Source organism: Kryptolebias marmoratus, linkage group LG4 (genome assembly GCF_001649575.2).
Source record: "Kryptolebias marmoratus isolate JLee-2015 linkage group LG4, ASM164957v2, whole genome shotgun sequence".
Lineage (NCBI taxonomy): Eukaryota > Metazoa > Chordata > Actinopteri > Cyprinodontiformes > Rivulidae > Kryptolebias > Kryptolebias marmoratus.
Window position 1 is genome coordinate 3117089 of NC_051433.1, and position 15294 is coordinate 3132382.

Consider the following 15294-nt stretch of genomic DNA (forward strand, 5'->3'; position numbering starts at 1 on the left):
GGGGGGGGGGGGGGGGGGGTTCTTCTTCTTCTGGGAGCTGGTAGAAGATCTCGCCTCACCTGAGACCTGCAGAAACCTCCCGCAGGTCTCAGGTTTCACGTTCTCACGCCGCCATTTTGTCAGGGACTCCTCATCTTTGACCAAACAGGACCGAGGCAGGGATTTTCAAATATTCAACCTCCCCCCCGCCTCCCGTTTCTTCTTTAAACAACAGAACCTGGTAGGAAACATCCTGACATGTCAACAACAGAGTTTCCAACGCCCCTGTCCCAAAAACAGAGAACAGATTTTATTCCACTGTGGTTTATTTTAAAATAATTATAAAATGGAAACGATGAGCTCAGCTTTACTGACAGAAAACCTGATCAAATAATATCTGAAGAAAAACCTAATTATTATCTGACAAATTCAAAGTGTTTCTGCTAAATAAAAAACACAAATCCTGTTGTTTTTGTCAAATTGTGCTCTTTTATAAAACTGGTAAAAAGTCAGTTTGAACCTCGTTTTAACTTCAGTTATGACTTTTAACTTAAAAAGAGGCATATTTTCACTTCTTTAAAGTAGTTTTAGTCGTGTCGAGTTTGTCTGTTCTGACCTTTTTAAGCCTCATTCTAACAGTGTTTAAACGTTTTTTTAACCTTTATTCTCATTTAAAATCTCTGACACCTTTAAATCACATTTAACTCATCTGATTGTGTTAAAATTCATCTAATAAGACTTAAAATGCGACACCTCGAGCTTCATTTGTGATTAGTGTGAGGATTTGGACCCTCTGAGCAGGACCTGAATGCATCTCTGAGTCTTTTGTTCACATTCGGGTCGGGAGTTTAATCGTGCGTTGATGGAAGATTGTTCGTCGTGTGTTTCAGAGATTAATCTGCTGATCCCTCCATGAGGACTAAACTAGTCCTGTAAACTAGTTCCCAGAGCCGAGTTCGGCTCATTAACCATCCTGAACAATCACATCCATCCACAGATCCATTCACGCGTCACACGAGCGCCGCTTCAAGCACCGTCTTCCTGCCGACGCCTGTTGATTTGTTGGCCTGTTGCGGCGGCGGCAGAGCAGCAGGAAGGGTTTGTGTCAGGAGGGGTGAAAGGAAGAAACGAGATAAGAGCGGCTGGTTTGTGTGCGCAAAGGTGAATCAGGGTGGAACTAAACGCCTCTTTATCAGCGCGGCACACCCTGGCCTCCACAGGAAGTTGCATAACGAGCCAGAAGCAGACTCAGAAATACCTGCCCCGCCTTTCCCGCCCAATCACAGCGGACCAGCTGGGACGACAACAAAACACACGGAGGCTTCTGAGCGAACTGATGAAAACAGATGAAAGTCCTGCGTCGCACAAAGAAGCCAAACGCTGCAGAAAAACGGCAGAAAAATGAAACTAATTAATGGAAATTAACAGGATTTTACAGAAACGGGTCACAGAAAGCTGGACTTCACGTGTCTGATATCCTTTTTTTACACAATCACAGTTTAAGTTTCAGGATTTTTGGAGAGTTTTTGTCCCAGAATCCTCAGCTGACAGTCGATGTCACACTGCTGCGGTCTAACGATTTCAACACTTGTGAAAACAGACTCTCACTCCCACAACTTCTGCTGATACGTTTCCAGATGATGCATCAAAACCAGACGTTTTCTGTCTTCTTCCACCCAGTTTGTCTCTCGCTGCTGAAGGACTTCCTGCTTTCGTCTAAAGTTCTCCCAGAGTGAAGTCAGGTTTCCACAGAGTCGGGTAGATTTTAGCTCAAAACCGCTCACCAACATCTGGCGCCTCAGCGAGATGAACCGCTCAGGATCCATCGCTGTAAACCGAGTTACGTTTCAAACATTAAGATCAAACTAACAGATCCGGAGAGATCCTGAGTTTGTTCATGACTTCATCTTTAAAGGTGGCAGATAAGAGATGATCTGGTGTCAGGACTGTTAGTTTCATTTATCCTGTTTTCCTGCTGCAGTTTAACCTTTGACTTCCTGCAGGATGGAGGAAAACCCTCCGATGGGTTTCTGCAGAGCCTGGTTCCACCGCTGCTGCCTCCATCTTGGAACCCGTCTGCGATGGAGACGACGGGTCATCCCCTCCGTCTTGTTGTGACTTCCTGTTACCTCACCGGGCTCATCGTGCGCAGATGTTCCCGTGCGTGGCGACTCGCTCGTTCCACTTCCTAACAAACAATTAAAATATCCGAAGACAGTTTGTTTTTTGTTTTAATCACGAAGGTTTCATCCAGCGGCGCCCAGCAGGTGACCAATCAACGCAGCAGAATTTAAAGACCTTAACGAAGCGGGACAGGGTGACGGGACCAGTCAGGAGGAACGACGGGACCGGTCGGGAGGATACTTCCAGGACACCAGAATTGCTTAATTTGTGACATAAAAATGTTATTTTTCCATCTTATTTTGACTCCAGAGCCCGACTGATGTGATAAACTCAAACTGAGACGAGATTCAGACTCTTGGACTGAACCAGGGCAATAAAACCTGCATTTATTCACAGAATTATTGGGTGAAAGTCTTCGTTTACTCAGGTAAATCCCTCCGAGGTGCTCTGCCTCGGCCCAGTCAGCTCCAGGTTTAACTCGCTCGTGTCGCCGCTCGCCGATGACCTCATCGAACAAAACCACCATCATCATGAGTCACATGAGTCATCGTGGTGATCCCACCAGAGAAACCTCCAGATTACAGACGCAGAGCAGCAGCGAGCGGCGTCCCAGCCCGTTTTATCTGGTTTGGGTTGTGGGCCAGGATCCAGTCCTGAAGGAGGTTTTCACGAGGACCTGAAGCCAACAAGCGGGAATCCCGGAGAGGAGGGAAGACTATTCAGAACCAGATCGGGTTTAAAGCTTCAGACGACCCGAAGCTCGTTTTATGAGCCCCGATGGTCGTCCATCAACACTTTGTTTATAAATAAAGTCCCATGAAACCCGAGGAGATAAACACAAGCTCCACATTAAATAAGAGAAAAGCAGCAGAAGAAGAAATCTGAAAGCCCAGGAGCCACAGCTGGGGCTGCCCTGTCATTAACACCAACATCTGGCAACCCGGGATGAGCTCACGCTGCCGCTTCCCGGGCCGTGAGGTCACCAGAACCAGACCCGGCGAGTGGCGAGGAGGAAGGAAATCAGACGTGTTGGACAAACAAACTACTTCCTGTCTGTGACTTCAACCGAAACCCGTAAACAACTGAAACAGTTAGAATAATTAAAACCTTCTGAAAATAAAAACAGCTTCACGGCTCTTATTAACACCCAACTTTAAGGTTATATGAATCTAAACAGCAGCAGAAAGTTATTTATATATGAAACAAAAAAGGCTAAAAATTACATTTAACAATAATTTAACATTTGAGTCTAAACTCTCAGCTTTTAAAGGTAATTTACCAACGTTGCCCTCAAACGTCTTAAGAAGCATCCAGGTTTGAGTCACTCACGTCTGAAAGTCGGACAAAAAATAAATACGAATTATTAAAGAAATAAAACGCTGACCACAGAGAACTGGACTGGACAGCTGAGGCCCTGAGACGAGTCGTAACTAGGTCCCGACTCGGTCTGACGTCTGGTTTTAACAACGAGGTGAGCAGAAACAGCTGCGCTGCGTTTATCATCCTTCCTGTCGCCGTCATCACCTGAACACCTGAGCTCCGCGTCACGTCTGCCGCCTCTCCAAACACGCCGCAGGGTTTGGGTTCACGTCACGCATCCGGCACGGCTCGGCGCTGATCCACGCCGAGACCGACAACGAATCAGCCTCAGGAAAATAAATAAACACGAACGAGATGACGGACAAAGACACGCCTGAGTGTCCACCTGGAAACTACAATCACGAGTTCAGAGCTGATCTACTTCTCCAAAACTATTTGAATTCATTGATAAGTTTTATAAGTTTAACGTCTTACAGATCTTTGAGAACAGGTTTCAGGTTTTTAGCCTAAAAATCTGATTTAGCCGTTTTGTTTTATCATCTTTCTGCTGATCCATGAACTAAATAATCTGCTTTTTAGCATCTATTGATTAATTTGCCCCTAGGCACAAAATATTCACCTTATAAAGTTAAACACAGCGGCTAACTTGTTCGGTTTACACGTTAGCCTCGCTAACGGCTAAGCTAATTAGCTTACTGTTCAGCTAAATGAAAAAAAAAATTACTATTTAATTATTTTAAGATTTTTGTTTCAATCATACAAGTAGTAGATTTGACAGTTTGACATATTTTGGTTCTAAAACAACAAAAAACAAAGAATGTTAAGAAGCTAAGCTAAGCTAATAAGCCTACAAAGTAGGTCTTTTCATAAACTAGGTTTTATTTTGAGATGTTATTTAAAAAAAAAAAAAGAGGTTGAAATGGGATGCGTTTACCATTTTGAAGAGGTTTTTTGCTTTTTAAACCACAGAATATATTTTTGCTGGTTTAGTTTAAGCATTTGATAAGCTAACAGCTAACAGTAAATTAGCCATGCTAACTGAAATGACGACCAACATTTTATTTATTTATTTATTTACTCAAACAAGAAGCAGATTTGATAGTTTTACATGTTTAGCTGCTTTCTGGCTGTAAACAAACATAAGAAAACTAAAGGAGCCAAAACGTTCAACCAAGCTAAGCTAAGCAGCTTTGCTAGTTTTTATTTTTAAATATTTTACAGCTTTGATGCTTTGAGTTGTTTTTCTGTCTGTAAGAAGATTTTATGCTTCCTAAATTCTTTTTTGGTTTAATATAACCCCAACAGCTAAGCTTATTAGCCATGCTAACTTCCTGGCCACCAATTGATGCATTAACATTGGTTTTTGGTTCAAGCAGTGAATTTGACAAGTTGATGTTTTGCATGTTTATTTGCTTTTTGGTTTTCAACCCGTTGCAGGAAAACTGACGGAGACGCCAAGATGTTCAACCGAGTCGAGCTAATTGGCCCCTAAACGTCTTAAAAGGGGAGATTTTCTGGTTTTGTTTGGACATTTTTCACATTGTTGTTACTTCTGAGGCTCAGATGGGTTGTTTTTAATGTTGGGAAGAAGCTTTTATGCCTTTCCTCTTTTTAAAAACCCACAATATTTTTGGTGAGACGCTTCATGATGGAATGCAGAGTTGGGCTGAAAGAAACGGGAACGATCTTTCCCACGAACGGACTGCAGAGAGGAAGCTCGTTTCCCTCACATTATTTCTTTAACAGCTATTAACTAATTAAAACTAAAACACTTTTAAACCAACTGACTTGTTGTTAGTCTCTCTCTCTGCAGCAGTTTGTGGTTTTACTCCTTTATTACTGATAAAAACTGTTGGATTAGCAAAGCTTGGTTTCTAAACAAATAAAAGTGGAAAACATCGTCCTCTCCTGACCGTGCACGTTTAGTTTTTCTAAGGATTTACTTGAAGCTCAAACTGGACGGACAAGTTTAAACCCATCGGGTTTGGTAATGTTGGGTCTTTCATGCAAATAAAACTCAGATTTCATCTTTTTTTTTGTCAATGAGGGAAGTTGGAAGTCGCTGCATTTCTCCCTGAACCACAGAAAGATGCTTTCTCTGCAGGGAAGTGGTGTGTGTCGAAGTGTAAGTCTATATCCCGGCGCCTCTCGGGTTTCCTTTAAAGCAGCGAAACGCTCAAACCAGCGCCTGAAACTCCTCGAGGTCGGCTGACCCGAGAGGAAAGCTGACAATCAGGAAGCTGAAAGGAACAAATCCTCGGGCAGGTTTGTACGTTCAGGTAACCCTGCAGTAAAAAGGCCTGAACTTTGCGGTCCAGTCGCGCCTGAATGAGGATTTTAGCGAAAGTACAAGAAGTCGGAGCGAGGAATGTCTTTTAAAAATGCCACCGGTTCTGTGTGGAAATGATGGTTTAAACACCAAAGTAAGTCGGGTTAAAAAGGTCTGACCTTTGTTTCGTAACGTGCAGAAAGACGGGGGAAGGAAACACATAATCAGATCCAGAGGAACGCAGAGGGACGACGAGCGCAACGAGACGTAAATCCTGAAAGAAGGCCCGGTGCTCTTTGTTCCTGCAGCCGGCAGGAACCACGATGGGAGAACGGGAAGCCGAGGGCGAGAGTTTACGGCTCGTCGTCAGGTACGAATCGAGGACGGAGGCGTGAAACTGACACACTGAACCAGAGGACGGGAGACGGGACAGCTGAGAGGGGGACATGTTTTTGCAGGAGGATAACGGAGCTTTACATCTTTATCCGTCTTCTTCACCTGCTTCTCATCTCCGGGTCGCTGGGAGCTGGTGTCCTTCTCCGGCCGTCACTGAGCGACAGACGGGGGACACCAGGACCGGTCCATCACAGGGACACAGAGACAAGCATCCACACCCAGGGACAGTTTCAGAGTTTCCAGTGATCCCAACATGCAGGTTTTAGGTCTGAGGAGGAAACCGGAGTTTTTTATGGTTCCCAGTGTCTTTAATAAAAACAGTTTATGAAGTTCTGAACCGTTTGGGTTTGTTCCACCATTAGAACGACATCCGGACCCCCGTCTCAGTCCTGAACTTCATCAGGACGACGATGAAGGAGCCTCCTGGTTCTCCTCAGGAACCATGACGGCAGCTTCAGAGACCGTCTGGGTCATCGCGGCACCAATCTGGGCCGTGAAGCCTGACGCGTGGCGGCCATTATCAGCCTCCCGAACGGACGCGGCCTCTCACCAGAGCCGGCGTCACGTCAGGAGGGGTGAGAACATCTAAAACGGCAGGACTTCCTTTGAACGACTGATCTTTAAAGAACAGCAGTGAGTGTCGAACGGCCGAAGCTTCAATAAAAAGGTCATTTCTGCTGAAACCATGAGTCAGTTTAACAGTTTTAACAGGAAGTGGATCATATTCTGTCAAATTAAAGTTTTGGTTGAATTTAAAACAGAACACGAGCTCCTTGAAGGAAAGGATGGGAAGTGACGAAGTTGCAGCCGTTCTGCTCAAAGCTTGAAGATAAAAACGTTCTTGCATGACGTCACGACTCTCAGCGACTCTCAGATCCTACGATCGAACACCAAATGGTCTCAAAGCTCAGCTACTACCACGCCAAAGCTTAGGGTCAGCTGGCTGTGGCAGCCATCTTGAACAGGAAGCAGTAGTGAAGGCACGGTGGCCAAATACTGAAAGCTGCTGTGAAATAAATCCTGTTGCTTTAAACAGATTTGTGAAGCAGAGAAACAGCCCAACATTCGAGATGCATTTAGATAAATACATGATCGCCCATCAATCTCATCACGAGGTTATTAAAGCCAAAAATGACTGGCTGTGAAGAGTTTAGAAAATAAAACTCGGTATAAAAAGCAATGAAGTTTATTAGAGGAGCAATAATCTACCTGAGAACCAAATTAAGGGACAGATTTCAGTCTTGGTTGTCGGACGGATCCTGAATATTACTGAAGATGTTTTTGAAGCCGGTTTGTGTGAAACCAGAATAAAATCGCTGCTCGGGACAGGAAACGATCTGATGTTCCTGATGTTTAATGGGAACGTTTTAGTGACACAGATCTCCCCCTGACCCCTGACCCTCTCATCAGATGGTCAAACATCAGCTTTTCCTCCGTTTGCTTTAAAAACATTCAGTCGTCTGACTCCTTCTTCCTTCCAATTTAAAACTTTCCACTCGATACCGAACCGTAAAAAGAGTTTCAGCCTTTCTGTAAACTTCATCCTGTCTGAACTCAGAGGTTTTTAAAACTCAGCTGTTTATCATTTCAAACAAACAAACAAACAGTTTCCTCCTCGGACGGATCGCGGTTTCAGTCGCTTCCGCCTCTCATTTGTCTTACACAACCTGAACGCCTCACACGGTTACGTGAAACCACACACACACACACACACCCTCCAGCTTCCTGCAGCCAATCACAGCGTTTGCTTACAGACGTTGCCGTGACAACAGGTGGAATGTGCTTCACTCCTCTCTGACCTTGAGCTTTTCTTTCGCTCGTTATCAATCACTCCTGTGTGTGTGTGTGTGTGTGTGTGTGTGTGTGTGTGTGTGTGTGTGTGTGTGTGGAGATGGTAAACAATGTGACTGAATGGGTTTCTGGGAGAGTCTCTGCCGCCGCCGTCGTTTTCGACAAAAAAGAAACTAAATAATCATCTAAACAGGCGGGAATCTCTGCTGCGACACAAAGACGGGGTTTAAAAACACAAACCTCAACAAGGACGCCACGTTTGGAGTTAATATCTAAAAACTGAAACGTTTCCTCACCGACGGGCTTCGTTTTATTAAAGCTTTAAACCTCACGGTCCTTCATGACGCCGTGGTTTTATCTGTCAAACCTTTCAGGGTCGGGAATAAAAACTTTCTAATGAATCCATCAGTGAAACAGGTTCTGCAGATCGTTTAAAAATCTGATTCGTTTGTGAAGAAAAACCTCTAAAACCTGCAGGACCGACGGTCCCTGAAGGCCACTGCTGTAATGCACCGATGGTGCTTTCAAGGACAGATGGGAAAACCCAAATTCAGTGCATGCAGCTCGAAGAAAAACGATCAGATTTAGGGACAGAAACCCAAACAGGTGTTCAGGTCCGGGCCGGGAGAGCATCTGCTCCACATGTGGCGTCAAAAACACAAACTGAAGGTTTTTTATTATCGGTGGGGTTAAAGGTCGCAGCTGAACCCGGGCCCTGGGTCAGAACCTCAGACAGGCTCACAGTCAGAGAGCAGCCTGTTGGGACGACTCTCAGCTACTACCACAGCTCTGAAAACTGACCGCCGAACGTTAGCTGCGGGGGCCATCTTGAATTGGCTCGACTCCAAACACCAACTGGTCGTAGATTAAACTTCTGAGTTTCAGTAAAACCGGGCCGGTGGTTCGTGAGACGTTCAGGTGACAAACCAAACCTGGAGTCAGGAGGACACTTCAGGGGTTTTTCTGGATGTTTTCAGGGATTTAAACCCTCATCCAGCAACAACCGTCTGCTGTGAGGTTCTGGGTTGGGCTGAACGGGTCGGCGCCGGCCGTGAAGAAGCGAGACGATGACAGGAGAAGAAGTCAGGATGATGCAAGCCGCCTGTCTGCACAGGCGAGCGACAACACCCTGTTCAGACGACGCACACCTGCGAGGAAACTGGCTGGCCGAGGTTCAGGCAGGTAACGCGCACACACACACACACACACACACACACACGCGGTGTCGCAACATCAGTCTGAGAACCAACCCGTTCACACGCTCACTCCGTTCTTCTTCTGGAATATTTCCACTTTAAGAGAAAAAGGTTTTCACTTTAATTCAACAGTTCTTTGTTTCTGCTCCACGCCACAGGGAGTTGTGTTTTCCCACTGCTCCCGAAGTGCCCTAAACGCCTCGTGTCCGTCCGGCTCCTCCGTTACTCATCAACCTTTAAAGCTGGTTTATAGAATCACCTCCGAGCCCCGAGATCAGGAGATAAAACTAAAGACTGCAGACGTGACTGAGACACAAACACGTCGCTTCTTCAGATGTTAAAACTGATTCCTAAATTATTGAATTAATTTAAAAAGGGACAATTTTTTGGCTTTTAATAAAAGGGGTTTATAAAAGGAGTTAGTTTGTGTTTTATTCGAGGAGAAGTTTCTGTTTTACAGTTTAAATAAAGTTAATAAAAACAGAAAAGCTAAAAGCAGCCGAGCGTTCAGATCGTGGCTGAAAGCAGATTTCAAAGATCTCGATGAACTTCTATGTGGAAAATATTTGCAAGTAAAGTGAAACATTTTGACGATATGAACAGTTTAAACAACAACGTGTGCAGAAATGAAAAAAAAGCCTGAACGCTGAGTCACCAACGAAAAGGTGTTTAAAGTTTCTGCCGTTTTTATTAGAAATAAAAGCCTGAAGCAGAGCCGACCTGTTTACACAGGTAGCTGAGACGCTGACATCACTGTTGGACAACGATAAACATCTCCGCCCCATTCCGCCCCACTCCTCCTCCTCCTCCTCCTCCTCCTCCGATCTGACGACCCAACAGTCACAAAGTTACAGATTTCCTGTTTGCTGCAGGCTTTAAACACGACGAACCTCCCGCCTGAACGCCTCACGCTGCGCCGTTACGATCCAAAAGAACTGGCCGACCCGTTCGGTTCCGTTCGGTTCCGTTCGGTTCCTGCGGCGCCGTCCAGCTCAGCTCGTCTGGACCGAGACGGAGCTGGACGAGGAGAAAAGTGCCTTTTCTAAAAGCGTAAAGATCCACAGAAGGCATGGGGCACAAGGTTGACAAACATTGGACCACTTCATTGTGGAGTTTTATTAAAGTATTGATGCTTCGCTGCGTCCGAGTGTTCGTGTTTCTGTCTGTTAGCAAAATATCTCTGGACGGATTTAAATGAAACTCCTACAAAATAATCTCTGGATGTAGATCAACAAGTCGACTCAACCTGATTCAATATGGCCGCCACAGCTAACCACCTACAAGTCAGACGGCTTCACAGATACTGTGGTAGTAACGGAGAGTCGTCCAAGTCAGACTGTCTGTTAGCAAAATAAATCTTACAGAACTACCAGAACGGAGCAACAAGATGTCCGTCTAACCCGTTCCATTTTGGAGTCAACTCAACATGGCCGGCCACAGCTAATAGTCTACGCCGACGGTCCACGAGAGATCGCCGACCATCTGCAGCTCCGGGTCGTTTTTGATGAAGGTGTTGCTTCCAAGCTGCAGCAGATCAGGGTGTGTGTGTGTGTGAGAGTGTGTGTGTGTGCGCGCGCGCGCGTGTGTGCCTGTGGGTGTGTGTGTGTGAGAGTGTGTGTGCGTGAGAGTGTGTGTGCGTGAGAGTGTGTGTGTGTGTGTGTGTGTGTGTGTGTGTGTGTGTGTGTGTGTGGGTGTGTGTGTGTGTCATTTAGTCGTTTCCTCTCTGGTGTGGAAAAATAATTCATCCTTCAGCGTTTCTCTGCTGCTGTTCGCCCTCTGACCTCTGACCTCCAAACAGCTTCGGAGCAGATTTCTGTTGAAGCTGGTCCCTCCTCTCCTCACAGACTTCCTGTTGGCTACAGGAGCCATCTTTAAACTTTTAAAACCCCTCAGCCAGCTGATGGTTCGCCGAAACCTGAACGCGGCCGAAACAAGTCGCGATCGAGTCGTCTCTGCGGTCTGAAAACTTCTTCATCATTTTACTCTCCTGCAGTTTGACCTCGCCTTGGTTCCGGAGCGTTCAGAAGGTTTAACACCTGCAGGGACGGGGGCACACACCTGGGTGGGTCAGCCAGAGGGGGAGGAGCCTCAGACTTTACAGGTTTCTCAACCAAAAACCCCTGAGTGGTTCTGTTGACTGAAGGCAGAGTTGCTCAAACACAGAAACACTGTCTGAACGATGGTTTGTTCGTTCCACAAACAGAACCGGGCCGCCTCCGGTCGAAACAGCGTTCAGGGGTTAGCAGGCGCTGCGTTCAGGGGTTAGCAGGCGCTGCGTTCAGGGGTCAGCAGGCGCTGCGTTCAGGGGTCAGCAGGCGCTGCGTTCAGGGGTCAGCAGGCGCTGCGTTCAGGGGTCAGGGGTTAGAGGACGCTGCGTTCAGGGGTCAGCCGACGCTGCATTCAGGGGTCAGGGGTTAGAGGACGCTGTGTTCAGGGGTCAGGGGTTACCTGGAGGTAACCGCTGGGATCACAGTTTACGACCAGCCTGAATCGGACAGATTTCTTTAAAAAGGACTAAATGAAGAGAAGAGAAGGACGGAGCTCGACCGGACCAGACCCCACCGGACTGAGGCGTGAAGGGAAACTCAGGTTCCAGGAGTCCGACCGGTCCCTGACCTCCACGCGTCTCAGCGAAGCTTCGTTCCGAACTGATTGAAAACCTAAAAAGTCGACGGCAGCGCATCTGTCGGATCCGTCCCTCCTGACAGGAGAACATCGACGTCCGGCTCAGCGAAACTGGACAGATTCTCTGAGTCGCCATTAAAGCCCGCCGGTGGATGAGTCAGCTTCAAACAGCTCGGAGGCGTCGGTTTCCCCCGAACAGAACCTTCAGCCGTACGGTTAATAACAGAGAAAACGTTTATGGAAGCAGATTTTAACAGCGTCTGGTTTATTTCAGGTAACAGGTGTGTCCTCCTCTGAGGAAAGCTGCAAATTATAAACCGATAAAAGAACTGAATGTTTGCTTCTAAAGGAGCCCACTCTGAAAGCAACCGGCCCAGAGGGTTTCTGAAAGGTTCCTATAGAGATTTATCTGGAAATTTGACTAAATTTAGTCTAAAACCACTTTAAGTACGTGTTGGGGATCAGTCTCAGCTACTCCCACTCCAGGCTGGAAATCAGTACCTAAGGTTGATTAACCATGGCAGCCATCTTGAATCCACTAATCACCTCCCAACAGTTTCAGACAGACAAAAACATTTATATTTATTTTTATAAAAAAAAGGAAAAGATCAGGATTCGGGATGTTTTAAAGTCACCTCTGAACAGTTTAAATGGTTATTAGTTTGTATTTCTATTTAAATTCTACCAAAAAAAAGGGAACTAATTAAGTTTTTGTAACAGATTTGTTCGTCCTGAAGGATTTTCCTAAAATTAAAACTTCAAAAATAAAAAGTTTGAATGAAAAGACTTTTGGAAACGTGTTAAATTCAGTAAAAACGCAGCTGCTGTCAACAGAACAGCTTCTAAAGATCCCTCGAAAGTAAAAACTAGTAACCAGCTGCTAACTACCAGCTGCTAGTTTACCTACGAAAACAGCCGAAGTGACTGAAAACACGTTTAAAGAAGAGCCATCTTGGATCGAGCCGTTCTGTCGCTTCGGCTCATATTTACACCTAAATTAGTTCAGGAAAAAATGCAGCTGAAAGTGCTTCGTTTACATTGAGTGCGTACCCACATTTCAGAATAACTATCAACACATCTGGAAAACTACTGGAGCGAACTCTTTCAAACTGCACCGTCTGATTTAATTCAGGATAACTTTCTTTTAATGTTTGATTTAACAGTTTGCAGTTAGTTCCTTTAAATCCACTTTAAAGCTTTAATCTGGCTGCTTGGAAGCAAAATGTAAACAAAAATAAGAATAAGGGATGATTTAAATATTTTTGCACAGTACTGTGTTATCAAACAGCTTTCTTCAGATGACTGTTTTAGTGAAAAATATGAGTTAAACCCCCAGAAACAAAAGGCGAAATTACAAAATGCTTTTTACGCCAAACTCCGAAGGAAAACAGCCGGTTTTTAAACTCATCTCGTAGTTTTGATCCACTCTGAGGTAAAATGCTGTAAATGATCGACTTCTTTAAACAAAAGGATCCTTGTTTTTTAATTCGGCGCCGTCCCAGCGGCTAACCCGGTGAGAACTAGCCCTGAAACCCCGGTTTGAAGGCGGGGTGCTGGGCTCGGACGCCCCGCTCTCACTCACCTATGGAGACCAGCTTAATGTTCTCCCGTTCCAGAAACTCCAGCGCCACCGACACGTTCTCCAGCTTCATCTGCCTGAAGTTGGGCCTGTTGTGGTACTTTCTGTACATCTTCTTCTGGCTCAGGACCTCCAGCAGCGCGATGAGGCGCAGGCCGTCGCCCAGGTCCAGCTGCAGGTCCACGATCCGCTTGTTGACGCACTTCAGGTGCTCGTTGATCCAGCGCGTGAAGGTGTTCTGCTGGATCTTCTTCCACGGCGCGTCCTCCGCCAGGTCCTTCTCCGTGACCGGCATGTCGGCCTGCTGCTCCCCGCCGGGGTTTCGGTACCGGTGCTGTTCGGGCTGGGTGTCGAACCGAGCTTCGTCTTCCCGCGGCGCCTCCTCGGAGCCGCCCGCAACTTGGATTGAACTTTTTCCTCAAACTCACGAGACTTAAAAACGGTGCTGGGGTGTTCACGGGTTGCTCGGACTTTTCAGCTCCCTTCTTCTTTCCGGTTCGAACGGACGTCAGCGAAGTTTTACCGCCCCCCGCCGACGGTTTTGGACTTTTATGGACTTTCAGTCACTTTTGTTTGCCTGAACTGAGATAACAAAGAACATGCCGCTCATTCCTGCCCACAGAAACTCAATAAATGTCCAAACCGGAACAAACAACTACAGAAAACTCAAAAATATTTTTTCAACAAACACATCATCAGTAAAAAGAGTCAAATTACATCTGAGTTTATTCTGAATTAATTAATAAAACTTAACTAATAAATTAAACATATATATGTTTGCTTTTTAATTATTTAACAGCTCATTTCAGTTTCTATTCATCCAACAACATCAGACTTCTCAGAAATCCTTAAAACGTTTTAAATCAGTAAAAGAAAAAAACAATTTAAAGACGTGTGACAATCAACTTGTATTTGTCTTAAAACATAACCTTAAATCAGTTATATAAGCCAAGTTCAAGTTATTCTTTTGTCCAAATGAGGACAAAAAGCTGCACAGGACTAAATTAATAAATATTTAACTGGATATCTGTGACTCATGATTGCAAAATGAGTCAGAATGAGCTCAGGCTGAAGTGCTAAATAAGTAAAAATATTAGTTTTTGCGTTAAAATGAGTCCATAAAGACGCCATCTAGCAATCCAGGTAACTCAAATAACAAATAATCTAATTTACCTTTAATCTAAGGTTTTCTAACAGGTATGTCTTCAGACATAATCCTTTGTTTTATAACTCTTTTATTTTCTCTGAAACTGACATTTTTCTAGCTCTGGGAATCCCTTCTTATGATATTTGTTATAAAAACTTCCCTAATGTGACTCTTTTTGCCAGCGCAGGTCACATTATTTACATAAATATTAGAAAAATGTTATTTTTTAAATAAAGATCTAAGTAAAGAAAAGAAAATAACATTTTTACTCCATTAAATATTAAACAGAAACAGTCATTTACTCCTTTTAGTTTGATCAATAAGCTTCAGCTTCCTCCTGACAGGACCAGGGGAGGTCAGAGGTCAAAGGTCAAAGGTCGAGCTCCCCCCTCACAGCTGGTATCGATCAGCAGGACGTTTAAAGGTGATTTTTCTGGTCGCTGCAACGACTTCAGGGAGGAAAACCACGGAGAGGAAGCAGGAACTGAGAGTCGGAGGAGAAATTTATGGATCAGGAAGGAAAACTTTGTGATTTTATCAGATTTAACGTTTAAAAAAATAAATAAGGCTTTTATTTTGTAAGCAGCTGAGTCAGTCAGTGTTTCAAAGACAGGAGACAAAATCCTAAAACAAGTTTGGAAAACGAGGTTAAAACCCAGAGTTTTGTCGTTTCTCTGACCCTGAAGCGTCTCCTGAGAGGCCGACCCAGGCGAGCCGGGTCAGAACCCTCCGGCCCGGTGAAGATGAGCTCATCCTGCGGCCCGGTGATTGATGGGCACCTGTCGAGTCGAGGCGCTCAGCTCTGATGAAAGGACAGACCACACCCAAACAGGTCCGGACCTGCGGCTGCAGATGAAGTCATCTCCTC

The 15294-nt window shown here is 45.2% G+C and overlaps 1 protein-coding gene across 1 annotated transcript in view; it reads right to left on the reverse strand.

The window, feature by feature from the left end:
* The window catches only part of LOC108244931 (filamin-B), a 46962-nt gene extending 33273 nt beyond the window's left edge, over nucleotides 1–13689 (reverse strand). Inside the window, exon 1 of the mRNA XM_017431478.3 lies at nucleotides 13283–13689. Coding sequence (XP_017286967.1) covers nucleotides 13283–13574 — 292 coding nt within the window. The 5' untranslated portion in view covers nucleotides 13575–13689. The remainder of the gene's footprint in view (nucleotides 1–13282) is intronic.
* Nucleotides 13690–15294: the final 1605 nt, after the last annotated feature.